The sequence below is a fragment of the Saccopteryx bilineata genome, chromosome 4, assembly GCF_036850765.1.
Source record: "Saccopteryx bilineata isolate mSacBil1 chromosome 4, mSacBil1_pri_phased_curated, whole genome shotgun sequence".
Lineage (NCBI taxonomy): Eukaryota > Metazoa > Chordata > Mammalia > Chiroptera > Emballonuridae > Saccopteryx > Saccopteryx bilineata.
This window is the reverse complement of record NC_089493.1, coordinates 90,206,157-90,228,084: the sequence shown is the minus strand read 5'-3', so window position 1 is coordinate 90,228,084 and position 21,928 is coordinate 90,206,157. Positions and strand designations below refer to the sequence as shown.

The window sequence follows — 21,928 nt, the reverse complement described above, 5'->3', positions numbered from 1 at the left end:
CACTTCTGCACGCCAGGCCGACGCTCTACCACTGAGCCAACCGGCCAGGACAATTAATGCCTTCTGATATTATGTTGTTACTAAGCTATCTTGCAGGTGCACTCCATGTATCTTTAAGTAAAAGTTACACCTGGTGTTATGCCAATTTCTCAGTAAACAAGCTTTTTGAAATCTTGTGAATAAAATTAGGACACAGCGTGAACTCCGGGCCATTTGCCTGAGCCAGCGGTGGTCTTTTGCTAGTTCTTGATGATTTCGTCTGCTGATGTCTCTCTCTGCGCCCCCGACTCACAACAACAAGCTTAACAGTTATTTCTACACAAGCTCCTCTCACTTCAGACAGAAGCCTGCACTGAAATACTAGCCTCCTCACTGAACTAGCTGCCTTCACTGTGTTTCTGCCAGATGGCCAGCCCTTATAAAGGAGTTCCTGAAATTTTATTTTAACCAATAGGACTCAGGATTTCCCCATTCTATTGGAGCTGTACAGCTATACCTATAAACTTCTTTACTGACTAATCAGAGTGGCTCCATTCTGACCAATCAGGACAGTGCCTTTTGAACCAATCAAACAGCAAGGATTTGGAATTGTTATTTGCATGAGGACAGACCAATTAGGGGCCAGAGATGGGACTTGCATCTATAAATCAGCTCCCCTTTGGCTCTAAAGCCTACTTTTCCTATCCAGGCCAGACTGAAGACTTCAGCTCTGGAAAATAGTTTGAGGAAATAATTTTATGTATAGTCATGATTTCTGCCTTGAACTTTTATTTCTTCCTTTAAGGTCACAGAGGCAGTCTGGAGTACAAGTAAGCTGTAATTAAAGCTAAAAAGTAAAGAGAAACGTTATTAGACTATTACATGCTGCTTTTTAAAAAGTTACTTATTATTGAAAAGTTTAATATATATTGACATGGTACAAATTCAAAAGGAACAGAAAGGACACCTGTCTTCCAGCCACTCAATTCCCCTTTCTGGAAATAGTTACTGCTGCCAGTGTCTTGTGTCTCTTTCAAAAATAGTGTATGTGGAAGTGATTTTTAAAAATTTACAAGGATGCTTCTTTTTGAGTAGCTAATACATGTACATGATAAAAGATTCAAAAAATGTACACAGTGAAAATTTTCTTTGCCCACTAACAACTCTCAGTTTCTCTCTGGAAACATTCATTGTTTCTTATGTATCCTGGATATATATAGTCTGTCAATAAGCATTATTAATGTATAATATACTATTAGTGTGTTAGTTATGGCTTTTATAATACCATCCTAAATGTAGTAGATTTATTAGGATGTATTCAAAATGATAAAATTCCTCATATATAAACAATAACAGTAAAGTTTGGAAAATATTCAGACAAGTTCCTTTACAGTTGTACTACATTTCCTTCAAATTTTAAACTTGTAACACAGGCATCCTTTTATTTGGGTGTTATAATCTTGGCATAATAAATAAGAAAATATGAGACAAATATACATGCAATTGATCTGAGAACACTTTGTGTGCAGGATTTGGTAAATAGCAAGTTTGTGAACTCAAAAGTGATTATAGAGCCTCTTCTTTGATCTTTAGGCATTGCGTTAAGTTGGTTTGGAGCTGTATACCCTTCCTTGAAAATCAGCTCCTCCACTCAAGTTCAGGTAAGCCTCCAGCACCCTAGATGTCGCTGTAGTTCCATGATGAGGATAGTAGCTCTGAGTCTCTCGGGTTATGCAGTTGAGGGCGGAGTAGCCGAGCGAGTGGCCGGAAAACTATGGCTGATGAAGAAGAAGAAGTCCAACAGATCTTGGAGAAATTGCAGGTGAGGTCACTGGTTAAAGCCCGTAATGTGCTTTTGTTATCGGGAAGAAGCAGGGGCCCCAGTTTATGCGTATCTGCAAATTCCATGGTGCCTGTTCTACCCTGCAGGTGTCCGTGTGGTTACTATAACAACTTCGGAAGGTGCAGCCGAAGCTTGCCAGGGAGCCTCCCGGGCCGTGGGAGAGGCGCAACCCCTGTGTGTTGAGTCCTCCTGACTTAATTTCAGCCTTCTATGGAAGAGGATTAGTTGCTCCTAACTTTATTTCTGCACATTGTTATGAAGTTTTTTTCACCCCTCAATTCACCCATAACGAATAGTATACACGTTGATGGCAGATCTGGAAGAGGTGTTACTACATGTTGTTTTGATCCCCATAAAGGTCGTTTCTTCAGTATTTCCTTGCTTTGAAACTGGCAACAGTCACAGAAATGATTTGCTCCACATGAATCCTGGTTTTCCCTTTAGGACTTAACATGTTTTTCCACCCCACACTGCACAATCCAGTTTGGGGTCTGATGCAGAGGGGACAGACTCCACTCAGTCCACAGGTAGCTGCAGTTTTGATTAGGACTAATCTTTTGTACTCTGTAGGTAGGAGCTAACTCTTAGGCTTGGCTCTTTAACTTTCGTTTAATGAGCTAAGATTTTTCCTAAATCTCAGATACTCAGTTCTTTGTGTTCTAAGACAGCCTGAAGTTTAAACATTAGACCCGTGACAGGCTTGGAACTTGCTTAAAGGCTTCTAATGCAAAAGTTTGAACATTGATGAGATTTTGGCTTTTTTGAGCAGATTAAAATAACACTTTTTAGAGTGTGAATTTTATTTCATTTCCAGTAGATTTGGATCAACTATTTCCTAGAGTGACTGGAGGAAACAGAAATTTTGTTAATGTGTATATGTACGTGTGATGTGTGTATATATACACCACACACACATACATATATATATATATGAAAACCTGAAATATATATACCAAGTAGTGGTTATTTCTGAGGTTGTTGGGGGGTGATGAGCAATTTTTTATTTTTAAAAGAATTTTAAATTAAGTGAGAGGGGGGATGCAGAGACAGACTTCTGTATGTGCCCCCTACCAGGTGATGCTCTGCCTATCTGGGCTGCTGCTCTGCTACCGAGCTATTTTAGCACCTGAGGCAAGGCCATGGAACCATCCTCACCTTGCTCGAAACATTTGATCCATGGCTGTGGGAGAAGAAAGAGAGAGAGAGAGAGAGAGGGAGAGAGAAGGAGAGAGAAGGGGGAGAGGAGTGGAGAAGCAGATGGTCTCTTACCCTGTGTGCCCTGATTAGGAATTGAACCCGGGACTTCCACATGCCTGGCCAATGCTCTACCACTGAGTCAACCAGCCTGGGGCAAGGAATTTTTTATTTTGTATTTTATACATGTACGTATTTAAATTTAACAACATTATATCTCTCTCTATATAATATATACAGATATATATTATATAATATTATATGTAATACATATATATATCATAGAGATATAATATATATATCTCCATGAAAAAAAAGATTATTAAAAATCTCACCCCAGCAAAACACCAAAACCAAACAATGTCTTGCACTTTTACTTTAAAAACTAAAAGTAAACAATAAGACCCTCTCTAAAATTACTAATTTGCAGTCATGCTGTTTGTAGGGAAAAAGGATATTGATTATAATTTTTGCTGAGAATGGTCTTTTCCTGGGCTCATTTTTGGTAGATGCAGTAGGCATCTAGGAAAGGGTGCTTAGGTATCTTGGAATGAGTGGGGAAGGTGCAGGAATGGAACGGGGGAATGGAATAGAGGAGAGGAAGAGGATAGTGATGTCGCTATCCATGGGAATGGTGGCACGCTTTGATTTCATTCTTATAGACATCTTTTTTTTTTTTACAGAGACAGAGAGAGAGTCAGAGAGAGGGATAGACAGGGACAGACAGGAACAGAGAGATGAGAAGCATCAATCATCAGTTTTTTGTTACGACACCTCAGCTGTTCATTGATTGCTTTCTCATATGTGCCTTGACCGCGAGCCTTCAGCAGACCAAGTAACCCCTTGCTCGAGCCAGCGACCTTGGGCTCAAGCTGGTGAGCTTTTGCTCACACCAGATGAGCCCTCACTCAAGCTGGTGACCTCGGGGTCTCGGACCTGGGTCCTCGGCATCCCAGTCCGACACTTATCCACTGTGCCACTGCCTGATCAGGCTCTTATAGACATCTTGCTTCAGGAATCTATTTAAGTGTATTTCTCAAAGTGCTTTTTACGTACTGTTTTTATTACAGTCATCTAGAGCAGTGGTCCCCAACTTTTTTTGGGCCACATACCGGTTTAAAGTCAGAAAATATTGCCTGACCAGGTGGTGGCGCAGTGGATAGAGCGTCGGATTGGGATGTGGAAGACCCAGGTTCGAGACCCCGAGGTCGCCAGCTAGAGCGCGGGCTCATCTGGTTTGAGCAAAGAGCTCACCAGCTTAGACACAAGGTCGCTGGCTCCAGCAGGGGGTTACTTGGTCTGCTGAAGGCCCACGGTCAAGGCACATGTGAGAAAGCAATCAATGAACAACTAAGAAGTCGCAACGCGCAACGAGAAACTGATGATTGATGCTTCTCATCTCTCTCCGTTCCTGTCTGTCTGTCCCTGTCTATCTCTGCCTCTGTAAAAAAAAAAAAAAAAAAAAAAGAAAATATTTTCACGGACCGGCCTTTATGGTGGGATGGATAAATGTATCATGTGATTGAGACAAGCATCAAGAGTGAGTCTTAGATGGATGTAACAGAAGGAATCTGGTCATTTAAAAAAAATAAAACATTGTTCAGACTTAAATATAAATAAAATGGAAATGTAAGTTATTTATTCTTTCTCTGCGGACCGGTACCAAATAGCCCACGGACCGGTATCGGTCTGCTGCCCAGGGGTTGGGGACCACTGATCTAGAGTGCTTGTTAAAATGCAGAATTTTGAGTTTTGCTAAAATAACTAAAATCAGAATATGCAGGCCGGGACCTAAAAATAATGCACACGGTAAAATTTGAAAAGGACTGCTGGAGTCTACTCTCTTTGTTCTGAGTAGGATTTTAAGTAAAGGACATAAGTATCATATTTGTTAGTGACAGGGATGGTTTATTAATTCTCTCAATTAACATATTTAGTGAAAGCCTGTCACATCCTAAGCCCTTCTGCAGTGCTCAGGAATGGCTCTAAACTAAACACATTAAGCCTCTCCCACCATGGAGTTTTCATTACAATGGTGGTGACAACAGATAGTAAATTGGCCACATAATTTCAAATGATAAGCACTATGAAGGAACATAAGAGTATGATTTAATGGTGGTTAGAAGAAGAAGGGGTCATTTAGTTTGGGTGGCCAGGGAGAGCCTCTCTGAGATACTGGTATTTGAACTGAGATCTAAATGAAGATAGCAAATGAACCCTGTAACGATCTAGGGAAGGAGTGTTCAGGCAGAGTGAGCAGCATGTGTAAAGACCCCAAAGTGGGATTGAGGTTGGTGAATTTGAGGACATGAATAAAAGCTAGTGTGTCTTGAGTTTCGTAGGAGGGAGAATGATATGAAGTGAAGTTTGTGGCAGGGTGAGTAGTGGGAGGTCAGGTCAATCTTCTAGTCTGTGATGGGAGTTAGATTTTATTCTGTCTACAATGGGCAACTATCTGTAAGTGTGTGATGTGCTATATATTTTTGTGATATTATTCACTACAGTGAGGAGAATGGGAGAGAGCAGAAGCAAGATGACCAGATAAGTTACTGCAATAGTCCAGCCATGTAATATTGCTGATTTAGTCCAGGATGGTCACATTAGGATGGAAACAGGTAGATGGATTTAGGATGTGGTGTAGAAGTAGTTAAGACTTGATGGAATGGTATTATGTATTTCTGAGAGAACATTACTTAGAATGCAAGAGAGCCAAAAGGTGATTAGACAAAAACAAAACAAAACAATGAAAAACACAAGTATTTAACAAAACCAAAGCCTGCAAACATACCAGGGTTCTCAAGCTTAAATTGGTCTGTTTGTCATTGGAAAACAACTACTCTCACATTATCAAGTTCACAGAGGTTATGGATTTTCAGATACTAACATAGAAAATAACAGGGATAAGAATGTGTTTATTAGAAGTCCAGTTTTAAGGGTAAATTTCAAAGTTTTATACTTTGGGAACCAGTACCAGATAAGATTATATAGTAACTTTTGTTTTCTCAAGTTGCAAAGTGTTCCCCCCCCCTTTTTTTGTATTTTTTCTGAAGCTGGAAACAGGGAGAGACAGTCAGACAGACTCCCGCATGCGCCCAACCGGGATCCACCCGGCACGCCCACCAGGGGGCGATGCTCTGCCCACCAGGGGGCGATGCTCTGCCCCTTCGGGCGTTGCTCTGTTGCGACCAGAGCCACTCTAGCACCTGGGGCAGAGGCCAAGGAGCCATCCCCAGCGCCCGGGCCGTCTTTGCTCCAATGGAGCCTCGGCTGCGGGAGGGGAAGAGAGAGACAGAGAGGAAGGAGAGGGGAAGGGGTGGAGAAGCAGATGGGCGCTTCTCCTGGGTGCCCTGGCCGGGAATTGAACCCGGGACTTCTGCACGCCAGGCCGATGCTCTACCACTGAGCAAACCGGCTAGGGCCTGTTTCTCCCCTTTTGACTGTGGTATGTGACATGCTTAGTCATATGGGAAACCCTGCTGGGAGAGAGAGCACTGTCGTCATGGTACAGAGACTGGCACAGGACAACATGAGAGTAGGTCTGGGACACTAGGCGTTTCTTCTTACAATCTGTGGCATTTTGATAGACCTGGCTGTCTGCCTCTCGTATTATTCCTAGGTGAGATAGAGAATCAGTATTTGTAGGCAAAGCGTTGGTGTGGTTAGTCATTGTCAACTTTTCTTGTCTGGTGTTCTCTCCACTTAATAATATCATCCTTACAATTTCTAGGAATTGGTGGATCAACTCTATTCATTTCGAGAGTGCTATTTCGAGACACATAGTATTGAGGATGCTGGGAGGAAGCAACAGGATGTGCGGGAGGAGATGGAGAAGACCCTGCAGCAGATGAAGGAAGTAGTGGGTATGAGTTCCGAAAGAGCATGCAACCTCCTGCCATCACTGACATGTGATAGAGTTTCCTTGCTCAGTATAGTCTTTGTATCCTACTGTATTTGTGGCTGCTACAGCATGCTACAACAGAGTATTTCCTCTAAGGGTCCTTTTTCAGGATGACAACTTTTCAGTACTCTGAACTAATTTTCCTAAAGTTCAGTTATAACAAATGCCATGAAATAAAAGACCATACTTGTTGCTTGAACTATTACAGTGATCTTCTTAACTGAATTTTCTGTCTCTAATATCTTTTTCTTCCAAATCAACTTATTTAATGACTGTGGCCATTATCTTTCTGAATCATTACTTCATGCAATTAATCGTATCCTTTTGTCTGCCTCTTCGCTCAAGAATCTTCAAAGATTGCTACTCTTGAGTGGTTGAAGCCTAAACCCCGTAATCTGGTATTAAAGGCTCCACTTTCGGACTCTGTTTTTATACTTCTTTCTGACTGCATACTCATAGAGGAAGTTTTTGTTTCATTCATTGGGATCATGCATTCATTCTCTCACAAACGTGCCACATGTGTTCTGCTCCTGTCTGTTTACATCATTTCCTTACCTAGATGGTCTTGTGTGTTTTTTTCTATTCGCCCTTTAAGACCCACTCATTGTCTGTCTGTATGTATATGCTCCTTTTCATTGTTTTAATTTTCCATTGATATGCTTTGTCCTCTCTTCTAGATTGTAAGCCAATCAAAGGTATGGATAATGCTTTCTTTGTTACCCCATTACATTACATAATATGGTTCTCTGCCTGTGGTAGGCTTTCAATAAGTGGTTTGTTCAAAAAGATTTTCCTCAAGTATTTTATTTCTAGAGCTGACATGGGTTATTCCTTGAGAGATAGTGTCCTGATCTTATCTGTAAGACTGTTTGGGTTTTTCTACTTTCCTGCACGTACCTTTTCCTCTTTTCTCCTAGGTTCTGTCCAGGGCAAGGCACAGGTTCTGATGCTAACTGGGAAGGCTCTGAATGTGACTCCTGATTATAGCCCTAAGGCTGAGGAGCTTTTGTCGAAGGCTGTAAAGCTGGAGCCCAAGCTGGTGGAAGCCTGGAACCAGCTGGGGGAGGTGTACTGGAAGAAAGGAGATGTTGCAGCTGCCCACACCTGCTTCTCAGGAGCCCTCACCCATGTGAGCTGACCACTGTCCCCTCAGAAAACACAGATGGGAAAGATGGAATGCTTTGGTTCTGTGAATTTCCGTCGGATATGAATACCAGAACAGAACTGTATTGGAACTAGGAGAAGAATCAGAAGGGAGGATGGGTGGGGGAACAGACCTGGATGAGGAAAACAGGGACAGGGGACTGAGAACGGAAGATGATGATGGGATCAGGTTCAGGGGTAGATGAACAGTGAAGAGAAGTTAGCAACCAAGTTGATCTTTGTAGATGTGGGTCTAAGGTATACGTGGCAGTAAGAATTAAGATGACAAATTAGATTTAGAAGAAGATGGGGACAGAATAGTTCTGGAAAGGGGAGCTAGAATTAGGAAGGTTGAGTATACGTCTTCTCCCTTTGCAGTGCAAGAACAAAGTCTCTCTTCAAAACCTGTCAATGGTGCTTCGCCAGCTGCGGACTGACTCTGAGGATGTGCATTCTCGTCATGTCATGGACAGTGTCCGGCAGGCTAAATTGGCCGTGCAGATGGATATCCATGATGGCCGCTCCTGGTGTGAGTGCTCTCAAAAGATCCCCAGCTACTTTCTAGAGCAGTGGTTCTCAACCATAGTTGCCCACCATAATCATCTGGAGCCTACTTGTTGAGTCCGCCTCTAACTGTGAAGCCAGGACATCTGTGTTTTGAAGAAGCCTGTGAGGTGTTATGTTGAACCACTATTCTAGGAACTCCTGGGTTTTTTCACTCATGAAAGGAGGCTTCTGTTTCCACACAAGCAAGGCAGGGCTCTTGCGTAGTCTGTTCAGCTCTCTCCTCAGGTCCCTGTCTGCCTCTATCCCAGGGGAATGTGGGGTATACTAAATACAGTGTTGCCACTAGTTTGCATCAGGCCTTCCAGTAGGTTTTTCAGGGGGACCAAAACAGGTCATATCTTGAACTTGGGCTCTGAAATGAACCATCACTGCATCAGCTTTTTCTCTTCCCTTAGATAGGACAGGATGGCTGGAGTGGGGTGGAGTTGGGAGTTCCCTTCTTCAGGTCAGTTCGGTCTGGTTAACTAGTTTTTCCTGAGTGCAGACCCCGTTCACTTTTGTTAAGAACAGAGTGCTCTAGCACAGTGGTTTTCAGCATTGGTTCGCAGATTGGTTCCGGTCCACCAGAAATTCCGTGCCAGTTGCACCCCGACTCTGTATTCTTCATATGACATCAGGGTGGTTAACTCTTTCGTACACCGGTATGAAATTTTAGTGGACAGGCGTTTGTCTGCAGACTGGCAGTTGAAAAACACTCACTGCCTAGCATAATTCAGAATGTTCCTTTTTCCACTCCCTCTGCTGGAAGCACCAGGGATTTAATTTCTCTGATATTTGCTGTGGGAATCTGGTTGAGCTCCTGGAGGTTGATCTCACAACATTGTGGGGGCCTCGTTATAACTGGGACCTCTGTATTTTTAACTCCCTGACTTGTCCATGCTGAGTGTCCAATAAATTATTATTATCAACTACAGCTCAGGTTTTCCTACCCCAGCTTTGTTCCCCATGGCAGCTTGTGAGTTTCTGTTCCAATAGCCGTAACTCCCAGTATGCACCTGCCTCTCCATTTGGGACAGTGGTTTGCCCAGTGGTGTGCCCTCTGTCATGGATCCAAGAAGAGTTGTGAAGTAAAAGTCTCTTCAGCTTTTTACTTACTAGGATGAGTGGCAACCTCCAGAATCCTTACATGCACAATGTAAACCCTGTATTTATCTTTCAGATATTCTGGGAAATGCGTACCTTTCTCTTTACTTCAATACTGGTCAGAACCCTAAGATCTCTCAGCAAGCCCTCAGTGCCTATGCCCAAGCCGTAAGTATTTATGGTCATCCTAGCAGATGCATAGAGGCAGCAATGGAAGCAAGAGTGTCGTTCAGTGTTTTTTTTTTTTTTTAATTTTTTTAATTTTTTTTTTTTTGTCGTTCAGTTTTCCTTGTGGCTCTTTAGCAAGCAGGATGGCCAGTGTTTGCTGGCATCCATATGTGCTTTTGCAAAGCCATGTCTCTAGAAGTAACTTGTTTCTTCTTATCACTTCAGTATTAGCAACCACTCGCAGTGTGGGACCTCAGTGCTAAATAGCTCCTTGGGCTGTCTAGATTTTTTATTCATCTTTTTAGATGAGAATAAATTCTATATGAAGATATACTTATTTGTGTGCATATTTTAAGAAAAATGAAAACTAATACTTGGTATAGATTAAACACTATTCCCAGATTAACCATTATATACCATGGCTCTGAATTTCTCATAGGCTGAAATAGAAGACAGCGTATAACCCATTCTGCATCACTTCCTAGGAATTATTTCACCGGAGCGAATGCTTTGCTTTGGCTTTCAGGCCATTTTTACATCCTGGCCACTTGCATGGGGGTTCCTGATGCCCAGTTACTCGATAGTAAAAGGTTCACATTGGCTTCCTGAGCACTTTATTTAGGCCTTATATTCACCTTTCTTCATTTGTTTTCTTGTTTCTCGATGCAGAATTGCTTTTGAATTTACCATTACTTAATTTGCTTCATCTGGCGGAATAAAGAATACAGCTACCTTATATTCATATCTGCAGAATAGGGACTGTCCTTTTTTCAGGGAAATTTTAAGTAGAAGAATTATATTTTATTCTAATTTCTTAATTTGGTTAATGTTTATATTTTAAAGAATACTATAGTGTACTCCTTTATAATTTTGTATTTGGCTTCTGCTGAGTAGTTGCTTTTAATTCTTAATGTCTCAGACTTGCATTTAAAACATATTTGAACCAACCATTTGAATAATTTTTTTAAAGATTTTATTTATTCATTTTAGAGCGGAGAGAGAGAGACACACACACACACACACATGGGGTAGAGGGGGGAGGCAGGGAACAGGAAGCATCAACTCCCATATGTGCCTTGACCAGGCAAGCCCAGGGTTTTGAACCAGCGACCTTAGCGTTCCAGGTCAATGCTTTAGCCACTGTGCCACCACAGGTCAGGCCATTTGAATAATTTTAATTCATGTTGTTAGTCCTTTTGCAGTGTGCCAGGTAATGGATAGAGTTTAAAAAAATAAAATGAACGTAGCCATAAACATCACCAGTAGTTTCTTCACAGCACATTTGCCTGTACTGTCATGTGGTTTCTGGCCCTTTAGTTAAATTAGAAAATCAGAATTTGACTTTTGGCCCTGTTGGGTTGGCTCAGTGGTAGAGCATTGGCCAGTTCTGTGGAGGTCATGGGTTCAATTTCCAGTCAGGGCACACAGGAGAGGTGACCATCTGCTTTTCTTCCCTTCTACCTCTCTCTCTCTCTCTCTCTTTTCCCCTCCCTCAGCCATGGCTCGAATGGTTTGAGCAAAATTGGCGCTGGATGCTGAGGATGGCTCCATGACCTCTGCCTCAGGTGCTAAAGTAGCTCTGTTGCCCGAGCAACGGAGCAGTGGCCCTAGATGGGCAGAGCATTGCCCCCATAGGAGGCTTGCCGGGTCGATCCCAGTTGGAGGCGCATGTGGGAGTCTGTCTCTGTCTCCCTGCCTCTTAATAAAAAATAAAAAAAATGTTGACTTTCAATGTGTGTTTTAAGGGGGCTTGGACATACAAACATGATTCTGTCTGGTCTGGAGCGGGGCTCATGGAGAGAAGAAAGCATTAAATTCCCATAATTTCTTTCCTAGGCTTTTCTTATTCATACCATCATCTCACTGTTAAATTTCTTTTTTTTTTTTTTAAGATTTTATTTATTAATTTTAGAGAGAGGGGAGAGAGAGAGAGAGGGGAGGAACAGGAAGCATCAACTCATTGTAGTTACTTCTCCTATGTGCCTTGACCCGACAAACCCAGGGTTTTGAACTGGCGACCTCAGCATTCCAAGTCGACACTTCATCCACTGCGCCACCACAGGCCAGGCGTTAAATTTCTTTTTTTATCACAATACTTTCACATATTTTTCCTTTCTTAATACAATGGCATGGATAAACTATTATCATATTTTAAAGTTTCACGCTCATGCAAAACCCTTTGCATCCTTGAGGTTTCCGGGACTGTGTAATGTACCACACAAACAATTACTGTGTATTAGTGTGGGTACAGGTCACATTTTGACAAGGAAGAAACTTGAATTTTTTCAGGGAGAGGAAGTTTAGCACATGTTGGGCATGGCCATCCTTAAGACTGAGACAGGATCCACTGATGATCTTTTTGTCTCATTACAGGAGAAGGTTGACCGGACAGCTTCCAGCAATCCTGATCTTCATCTGAACAGGGCAACAGTAAGACCTGTGGAGTGGTGGTCATTTGAAGTTAAATAAATTTAGAACTTATCCTGTGAGGATAGCTATGTATTCATAGGGACAAGATACAGACTGTAAGGAAAAAATAGAATTATTTCTAGGAAGAACTGTCTCAATTGAACTTTAGGGTCTGGTGGGGTCATTGGAGGGAAAGGAGAAGGGGTTGAGGGTGTGGGAGGGTGCATAGGGAATGAGAGGGACAGTTTAGAAGACTCTTCTTTTTTTCTTTGTATATTTCCAAAGTGAGGGGCGGGGGGCTGGGGGAGATAGACAGACTCCCGCATGCGCCTGAACGGGATCCACCCGACATGCCCACTAGGTAGTGATGCTCGGTCCCTCTGGGGCGTTGCTCCACAGCAATTGGAGCCATTCTAGTGCCTGAGGCAGAGGCCATGGAGCCTCCTCAGCACTCTGGCCAAGTTGGCTCCAGTGGAGCCTTGGCTGTGGGAGGGGAAGAGAGAGATAGAGAGAAAGGAGAGGGGGAGGGATGGAGAAGCAGATGTGTGCTTCTCCTGTGTGTCTTTTTTTAGCCTTTTTTTTTTGTATTTTTCTGAAGCTGGAAACGGGGAGAGACAGACAGACTCCCGCATGCGCCCGACCGGGATCCATCCGGCATGCCCACCAGGGGCGACGCTCTGCCCACCAGGGGGCGATGCTCTGCCCCTCCAGGGTGGGGGTCGCTCTGTTGTGACCAGAGCCACTCTAGCGCCTGGGGCAGAGGCCAAGGAGCCATCACCAGCGCTCAGGCCATCTTTGCTCCAATGGAGCCTTGGCTGCGGGAGGGGAAGAGAGAGACAGAGAGGAAGGAGGGGGGTGGGGTGGAGAAGCAAATGGGCGCTTCTCCTATGTGCCCTGGCCGGGAATTGAACCCGGGTCCCCCGCACGCCAGGCCGACGCTCTACCGCTGAGCCAACCAGCCAGAGCTAGAAGACTCTTCTGAAATGCTTATTATAAATATAATAATAGAATGACCCAATATATGCAACTTAACTAGTTTAGGGTTTGGAAGTTAGCTTCCTTGAAATTATTCCATCTTTGGGTTTGTGACCACCGTGGCCAGGAAGGAGGATGTTAAGGTGTTACCATCTCTTCAAAGTGTTCACTGTAGGACAGGAAGACAACTGGGGAGGAGGACAGCCTATTTCTCTAGATTTCTAACCCACTGTGCCATTACTCCCCTGGCATAGTTGGTGTTAAATATAACTAACTGGGAGGTTTTTGGTTACTTTTTGTGCAGTTACATAAATATGAAGAGAATTATGCGGACGCCCTGGAGGGCTTTTCCCGGGCTGCAGCCCTGGACCCTGCCTGGCCAGAGCCCTGTCAGCGAGAGCAACAACTCCTGGAATTCCTGAATAGATTAACCAGCCTCCTTGAGAGCAAGGTAAAGATGTCTAAAGGCTGGATTCTACTTTTTAATTCTGCTATACATCAATAAAATAAGACTAGAATAGGCTTTGGTAGTAGTGACCTATAGAAAAGTAGGTAGGTGGGAGGCAAGGACTAGACTCTCAAAGGGAATGATGGTTCCCACCTTCTTATCAATTCCCCTTTGCAGGGAAAAGTGAAGGCCAAAAAGTTGCAGAGCATGCTGGGAAGCTTGCGTCCAGCCCATCTAGGTCCTTGTGGTGATGGGCGCTATCAGTCAGCCTCTGGGCAGAAGGTGACCCTGGAGCTCAAGCCGCTGAGTGCACTGCGGCCTGGTGTGAACAGTGGTGCTGTGATCCTGGGGAAGGTGGTGTTCAGCCTTACCACAGAGGAGAAAGTCCCCTTGTGAGTTTCACTTGCCTCTCCTTTTTTTTAAAATCTTTTTGAACGAATCCTCTCACTTCCTGGACTTTTTCTGACAATTGAGGATATAATTAGTGATCACAGATCAGTGAGTTCTGCTTCCCTTCTGTGACTGTCCCATGAACAGGTGTCATCTAGGTGGTGTAGATTCGGTTACCACTGTTTTTTCCACAAATATTTATTGAGCATCTGCTATATGTGTTGTAGGAAGTTAAAAAAAAAAAAGAAATGTAAAAGCCTCAAAAGAAGGTGCTTAAAGTCTACCAGAAGAAGTGAGTTAAGAATATTGATTTAGGCCCTGGCCAGGTGGCTCAATAGACAAAATATTGACCCGAACACTAGATGTTGTGAGTTCAGCTGCCCATAGGGCATACAGGAAAAGCAGTGAATGAGCACACAACTGAATGAAGCAACTAAGTGAAACAATGAGTTGATGTTTCTCTCTTTCTCTCTCAAATCAATGGAAAAATGTAAAAAAATAAATTTATTTAGAAAATGTTTAATTCTTGAGAAATTAGAATTTTATCAGTGCTGTCACTCCTTGATCCCTCACCACTTCCAGGAAGTTCCCTAGTGTTCCTTCCCAGTTAGTCCTCGTCCTTGTCCCCCCACTGAGAATGTTTTCCTGTTTGGACACAGCTATTTTTCATTCCTTTAAGATTTAGTATTTTCAAGGAAACCTTTCCTGCTTTTTGATTTAGACATTTCTCCTCTGGATGTTCCTGCCCAGCCTTTGGCTTTACTGAATTCAGCACAAGGGAAAAGTTGTTCTAGTACCTCTCACAGTCACACTGGAAGCGACGGTGCAACTGTCTGACTCCTGCTAAACTGTTAGCTCATCCATAGCTGGGTTGGTGTCTTCTAAGCACAATGCTTGAAACACTATATTCAGTAAAAGTTTGTGGAATTAAACTAAATGAACAATTATGGCTAGAGAGTTTGATGAAGGTTGTGATAGTTAAATTGATAGACCAGGAATAATATTTCAGCTGCAACATTTAAGGTAGTTTGGTATTAATAATTGTTCGGTGGTCTCAGTGTGCATGTGTCCTACTTCTTGGCAAAGTAACAGAGTCCTGTGTGTGTTCTCTAAAGGTATTGCATGTCTAAGACAAATGACCCAGATGTCTGTAGTGGCTGATGGTACCTGCCATAGGTTTTCTAAATAAGTTACTAAGAAAGCACTTGTTTATTTTACTGGTATTTTAAAACCACTGTTTCTTTTCTTTTTCCCCACCATTTTTTCCCTTCCTGTCTCAACGTACTTTAACCTGGCAGTACATTTGGCCTGGTAGATTCAGATGGACCATGCTATGCAGTGATGGTGTATAATATTGTGCAGAGTTGGGGAGTGCTCATTGGGGACTCTGTAGCCATTCCAGAGCCCACCCTGCGGCTTCACCGAATTCAGCACAAAGGAAAGGTGAGCGATTGCTAGGATGTTTCTCAATTTATAGGCTCTGAAAGTAGGACCAAGTTTATCTCTCTTAAAAATTATGTAAAGGAATACATTTATGTGTGTGTGTGTATATGATAGCATGTATATAAACACATACACACACACATATATATAATGTAATTTTTACTAAAAAGGGAAACTACTGGTAAACAGAAAGAATGAAAAAATGAACCAAACAGATAAAGAAATACTGCATGGCCTGACCAGGCGGTGGCACATGGACAGAGTGTTGGACTGGGATGCAGAGGACCCAGGTTTGAAACCCCAAGGTTGCTGGCTTGAGCGCGGGTTCATCTGGTTTGAGCAAAGCTCACCAGCTTGAGCATGGGCTCACTGGCTTGAGTGTGGGGTCACCAGCTTGAGCGTGGGCTTGCTGGCTTGAGCCCAAGGTCATGGGCTTGAGCAAGGGATCACTTGCTCTGCTGTAGCCTCCCACCCCATCAAGGCACATATGAGAAAGCAGTCAATGAACAAATAAATAAGATGCTGCAACGAAGAATTGATGCTTCTCATCTCTCTCCCTTCCTGTCTGCCTGTCCCTGTCTGTCCCTCTCTCTCTCTGTTTCTTCCCCCACCACACAAGAAATACTACATGATATCATTTATATGTGGAATCTAAAAAAGCTGAACTTGTAGAAAGCAGAAAATAGAATGGTTACTGGGGGTTAGGGGAATTGTGGAGATGTTGTTTAAAGGTACAAACTTGCAAATAGTAGATAAATAAGTCCCGGAGAGCTAATGCACAGCAGAGTAACTATATACAAAAATGGTCTTTTTAACTTCAAAGTTGCTAAGAGAGTAGGTCTAATTGTTTCCACCACAAAATAGAACTGATGATTATGTGATGTGGTAGAGGTGTTAGCTAACACCAGGGTAGTAATCACATTACTGTATATGAATTATCAAATTAACATGTTGTATACCTAAACTTATACAATACTATAAGCCAATTATCTCAATAAAAATAAATTTTAAAAAGTGAACTGAAATATTGTCACTGAGATGTTATTACTATTAACAGTTTGATACGTATACCTCCAGTCTTTTTCCTTTTCATAAATATATACACACATTTATATGTATAGTTTTAATCATGAATAGAATATTATATGCAAATGTTTGTGAACATTTTCTGTTTTTTTAAATATTCTACAACTTTTGTCTGAATTGACACATAGAGGTATCAGAAGGTGATGATGATAATTAAAATTAACCGAAGACTTAAACTGACTTCTGGACACTGTACTAAGTTTTACTTTCTGCCCTGGCTCATTCAGGTCCTCATAAAATCTCTCTGAGCATAGGTATTTACCGTATTTTTTGTTCCGTAAGATGCGCCTGACTGTAAGGCACACCTAGGGTTTTAAGGAGGAAAATAAGAAAAAAAATATTCTGAACCAAATATTAAATATTGTTAAAATATTTAATAGCCCTGGCCGGTTGGCCCAGCGGTAGAGCGTCAGCCTAGCGTGCGGAGGACCCGGGTTCGATTCCCGGCCAGGGCACACAGGAGAAGCGCCCATTTGCTTCTCCACCCCTCCGCTGTGCTTTCCTCTCTGTCTCTCTCTTCCCCTCCCGCAGCCAAGGCTCCATTGGAGCAAAGATGGCCCGGGCGCTGGGGATGGCTCTGTGGCCTCTGCCTCAGGCACTAGAGTGGCTTTGGTCGCAACATGGCGACGCCCAGGATGGGCAGAGCATCGCCCCCTGGTGGGCAGAGCGTCGCCCCTGGTGGGCCTGCCGGGTGGATCCCGGTCGGGCGCATGCGGGAGTCTGTCTGACTGTCTCTCCCTGTTTCCAGCTTCAGAAAAATGAAAAAGAAAAAAAAAATTTAATAGAATATCGTATTTTTCACTCCTTAAGACACATGAGCATTTTCCCTTCCACTTTTATGGGAAGAAAAGTGCATCTTATAGAGCGAAAAATATGGTAACTACTTTAGATCAGGTATGGGCAAACTATAGCCCATTAACCATATCTGACTCACTGCCTGTTTTTGTATGGCCTGTAAGTTAAGAATGTCTTCTATATTTTATTTTATTTAGAAATTAAGTTTAATGGGGTGACATTGATTCAATAAGTACATAGGTTTCAGGTAAACATCTCTGTAGCATTTGAACTGTTGATTGTGTTGTGTGCCCATTTGTAATACGTGAAAATTACAGAATATTCAAATGTCAGTGTTCATAAGTTGTTTTGAAACAAGATCACATTCATTTGTTTACTATTGTCTGTGGCTGCTTTGCACTACAGTGTCACAGTTGGAAGTCTATGCTTATTTATCCCTTTTCAGAAACAATTTGCTGACTCTGGATTTAGATAATTTAAAAAATTTTTTACTGTTATAAAAGTAGTAAATATTTTTATATCTGCCATGTCCATGATTATTCTCTTAAATGAATTTCTAGTGTACAATCCTGACTCTAAAGGGTATGCAGAATTCTAAGAGTTTTTGATACACATTGCCAGATAATGTTGCAGAAGGTTGTACCAGATATTACCAAAAGTGGATGCAATTGTTTCCCTGTAGTTTCTTTTCAACTTAGTTTAGAAACCTTTGAAAAATTATTTGCTGATCTTATGTGAAAAATACGGCATCACTATTGTTTGACTTTGGTTTCTTGATTATTGGAGAGGTTGAACATTTTATTATATGTTTAGGGACTATATTCCTTTTGTAAGTTGCCATTTTTTTTTTTTTTTTGGTTACTGTTAGGATATTTAAAAAAGTTGAATTTATGAGAACACTTTAATTTACATCTTTACTTTGATTTAAAAGAGGCTCCTTCACTCTGCCAGTGAAACAATATTTTTTTAGATGAAGATCTTTTAAAAACATATTTAACAACTAAAAGTACATTTGAACTGATGAAATGAGATGGTCTTTTCTGTCATTAGGAGAATGTCTAATCCACACATTCTGTTTCTGCCTCTTGATGTAAAGGGAGAAATAACTTTAATTTCTATCTTGCAGGTTAATTTAGGACCTTACAAATTCTGGACTAAGAGTTTCACAGAATTTCCACCTGGCTGGCCGCTATATGTGCCTAGTTACAGTTGTCAACAAACACTGTGGGAGGGCAGTTTCCGGGAGCGCTATGGGTACCCTTTTTTTATTAGTGCCAGAAACCTCTTTTTTGAATCAGAATTGTCTCATTCTTGTGACACTACTGGCACCCTGCCTGCCCCAGATTTTCCTTCTAAATATTGACAACTTTGGGAAAATTATATCCTCTTTGTTAGCTCAGCTTTGTTGAATGTGAGTTGGAGGTAAGAGGCTTATATACTGAGTGGGGAGAGAGGAGGAGAAAGTCACAGGTGTGGTGTCCCCCCCATGTTGGAGTTTGTTCCATTTCAGTATCTATAACAGACCTTTGTATGTTTGTCTTTTCTAGGACTATTCCTTCTCCAGTGTTCGTGTAGAGACTCCCCTCTTGCTAGTGGTGAATGGGAAGCCCCAGGGCTCCAGCAGCCAGGCTGCTGCCATTGTGGCATCAAGGCCGCAGTGTGAATGACACCTTACTGAAACCTGCATGCTAAAGAGGAGCTGGAGGCCCGGGATACGTCCAAGGGCCATCGTCAGCGGGACCAGCCGCATCCAGTGACTCAAATGGAATGGGGGGATGTTTTAGATGACAACTTTTCCTTCCCCTGTCCTGTAAGACACTTTGTATCCCTTCTTTCCCTCCTGTTTATTTGTTCTGGTTCTCTGGGGCCACATGCTCTTGTGTCTTTCATTGCTCTTCTATTTTTTCAGCAAAGAGCTTGGAATTGGTAGAAGTGTTGGGATCTTGCAATGGGACTGAGTCGCCAAGGTTCCTCTTGCCTCCTTCCTGAGCCTCGTGTATATATTCTTTCAGTATTTATTGCTAAGGGAGGGGGCTTAACTTTATAATGGCTTTGTGTTTAGTAATTTTTATTTTATTTTTAAAAATTTAGGTTTATTCCCTTTTTGGGGGCTGGAACAGAATTAAATATGTTTGGAAAAAAATAATGCTGTGTTGTTTGGCTTGCTTTATTCTCTTTAGGCTTGGATTCTTGGTTTTTAGGATCACTTCAATCCATTAGAAAAATGCCCACTACCTTTTCCCCCATTATACAAAATAGTTTATTTCTCTTTCAATTAAGAGTTCTGGCGGTAGGCAATCCGGGGCAGGAGGGGCAGCTCCACAAAGTCGCTGGGAGCCACCCTCCTTCCATTTCCCCATTCTGTCATCCTGGGGGGTTGTCGTCATAGTCCAAGATGACACTCTTCTAATACTATTACTAGACTGAAAGACAGACCTAGATATTTAATTTTTTTTAGATGCTAGTGATAGATTTTATATAGGTTCTCTTTTTTTTTTTTTTTTTTTTTTTTGTATTTTTCCGAAGCTGGAAACGGGGAGAGACAGTCAGACAGACTCCCGCATACGCCCGACCGGGATCCACCTGGCACGCCCACCAGGGGCGACGCTCTGCCCACCAGGGGGCGATGCTCTGCCGCGACCAGAGCCACTCTAGCGCCTGGGGCAGAAGCCAAGGAGCCATCCCCAGCGCCCGGGCCATCTTTGCTCCAATGGAGCCTCGCTGCGGGAGGGGAAGAGAGAGACAGAGAGGAAGGAGGAGGGCGGGGTGGAGAAGCAAATGGGCGCTTCTCCTATGTGCCCTGACCGGGAATCGAACCCGGGTCTTCCGCACGCCAGGCCGACGCTCTACCGCTGAGCCAACCGGCCAGGGCCTATATAGGTTCTCTTAATATCTTTATGGGAAAATATGAGGGAGAATTAATAACCAACTAGGTGATACATTATTGGATCCAGATTAACTTGGAAGGAAGACTTCTAGAGATATGTGGCTCAGGTCTTTGTCCTTGGTCCAGTCCTGTTCAACTTTGTTTCTTAAATTTTTTATTTTATTCCTGTTCAACTCTTTTGACTAGTGACTTGTATATCATTGATGACTCATTCAATTTATAAAGAATGTAAAATACAGAAGACTCTTCATAAGCACCTATCTAAAGAAGGTATAAAGGCTGGATCTAGGATAAAATTTTGAAGTCCATTCTTTTGGTCCAAAAGGCTAACTTTATGAGGTACATCTTTAACATCATGTATAAAAAAAATACTAGTAGTATCCTGACCAGGTGGTGGCTCTGGATAAAGCATCAACCTGGCATGCTGAGAACTCAGGTTCAAAACCCCAAGGTTGCCAGCTTGAGCATGGGCTCACCAGCTTAAGCATGGGGTTGCGGACTTGAGCATTGGACCATAGACACGACCCCGTGGTTGCTGGCTTGAAGCCAAAGGTTACTGGCTTGAACAAGGGGTCACTGGTTTAGCTGGAGCCCCCTGGTCAATGCACATATAAGAAAGCAATCAGTGAACAAGGTACTGCAACTACGAGTTGATGCATCTCATCTCTCCCTTCCTGTCTTTCTGTCTCTCTTGCTAAAGATTTTAGTAGGTAAGATAAAGTCAGTATGATTAACCAGTATAAAACCGTGCAGGAACACTCCTTTTATACTACACTATGAATTGGGTGGCTGGAGTTTAATACACTGTCAGGTCACAGGTGGAGACATTCAGTTATTGTTGATATTTGAGGCTTGCAGTTATAGAAGAGAGATGAACTTGAGGGGGTGTAAAATACTTCTAAGAAGTGGTTGCAAGCAACTGGTGGTGGTAGAGGGGGTGATGTATGCCATTAGGATAAGTAGAGAGATGAGCTCCAATACTATTCTTTTATTCAAGTCCTGAGATGATTTGAGATATTCATTGGTGGGCCAGACAATAGAAAAATGGCCAGTAGGTGGTAGAAGCACAACTTAAGTGATTTTATGATAAAATATATGAACAAATGAGTATGCAAAATTCGTATACACAATTTAAAGAGTAATTAGAATACCTGTGAAAATGTCCACCTGGTTTAAAAACTAGAGCATCACTGGTATCTTAGAAGCCCTGTGTGCCTCTTCATGATCTCATTTGTTTTCATAGCTGTATAATACCACATTGCATGATTATGCTAGTTTATTCATCCAACTGTTAAAGGATATTTGGGTTATGTTTTTTATTTTTCCTGTTGATGTAGTACATTGTTAATATTCTGTATATGTTCTGATGTACAAGAGTTCTTTTTATAGCAGTGGTTCTTAGAACTTCAGCTCTACCTGGGACATCTTAGCAATGCCACTAACAGTGTCAGTACCAACTGGAACTTCTTAGAAATGCAAATTTTTAGATCCCAATTGTTGTGGACCGTAAATGGCAAAAAGCCATTGTAGATTTGAGGCTTAGCAAAAGGCTAAGTTCTCCCCCCTCTACCTCCATATTGGCAATGAAGCTGAGTATTTGCACCCACTTCACTTGCTTCC

General features: G+C 42.3%; 1 protein-coding gene across 1 annotated transcript; it reads left to right on the top strand.

Annotated features, from left to right (window-relative positions):
- Positions 1-1,704: 1,704 nt before the first annotated feature.
- On the top strand, positions 1,705-19,548 carry TTC5 (tetratricopeptide repeat domain 5). Its single transcript, XM_066277260.1, has 10 exons — positions 1,705-1,801; positions 6,744-6,876; positions 7,832-8,043; positions 8,436-8,586; positions 9,784-9,875; positions 12,249-12,305; positions 13,564-13,710; positions 13,885-14,099; positions 15,396-15,540; positions 18,969-19,548. The coding sequence occupies exons 1-10, from the start codon at positions 1,754-1,756 to the stop codon at positions 19,086-19,088; spliced, it is 1,320 nt and encodes a 439-aa protein (XP_066133357.1). The 5' UTR covers positions 1,705-1,753; the 3' UTR covers positions 19,089-19,548.
- The last annotated feature ends 2,380 nt before the right edge of the window (positions 19,549-21,928 follow it).

Coding starts and splice junctions, on each gene's coding strand:
- TTC5 (XM_066277260.1), top strand. CDS start 1,754: ATGGCTGATGAAGAAGAAGAAGTCCAACAGATCTTGGAGAAATTGCAG. Junction 8,587..9,783: donor CCATGATGGCCGCTCCTGGT/GTGAGTGCTCTC, acceptor TTTATCTTTCAG/ATATTCTGGGAAATGCGTAC. Junction 13,711..13,884: donor CCAGCCTCCTTGAGAGCAAG/GTAAAGATGTCT, acceptor TCCCCTTTGCAG/GGAAAAGTGAAGGCCAAAAA.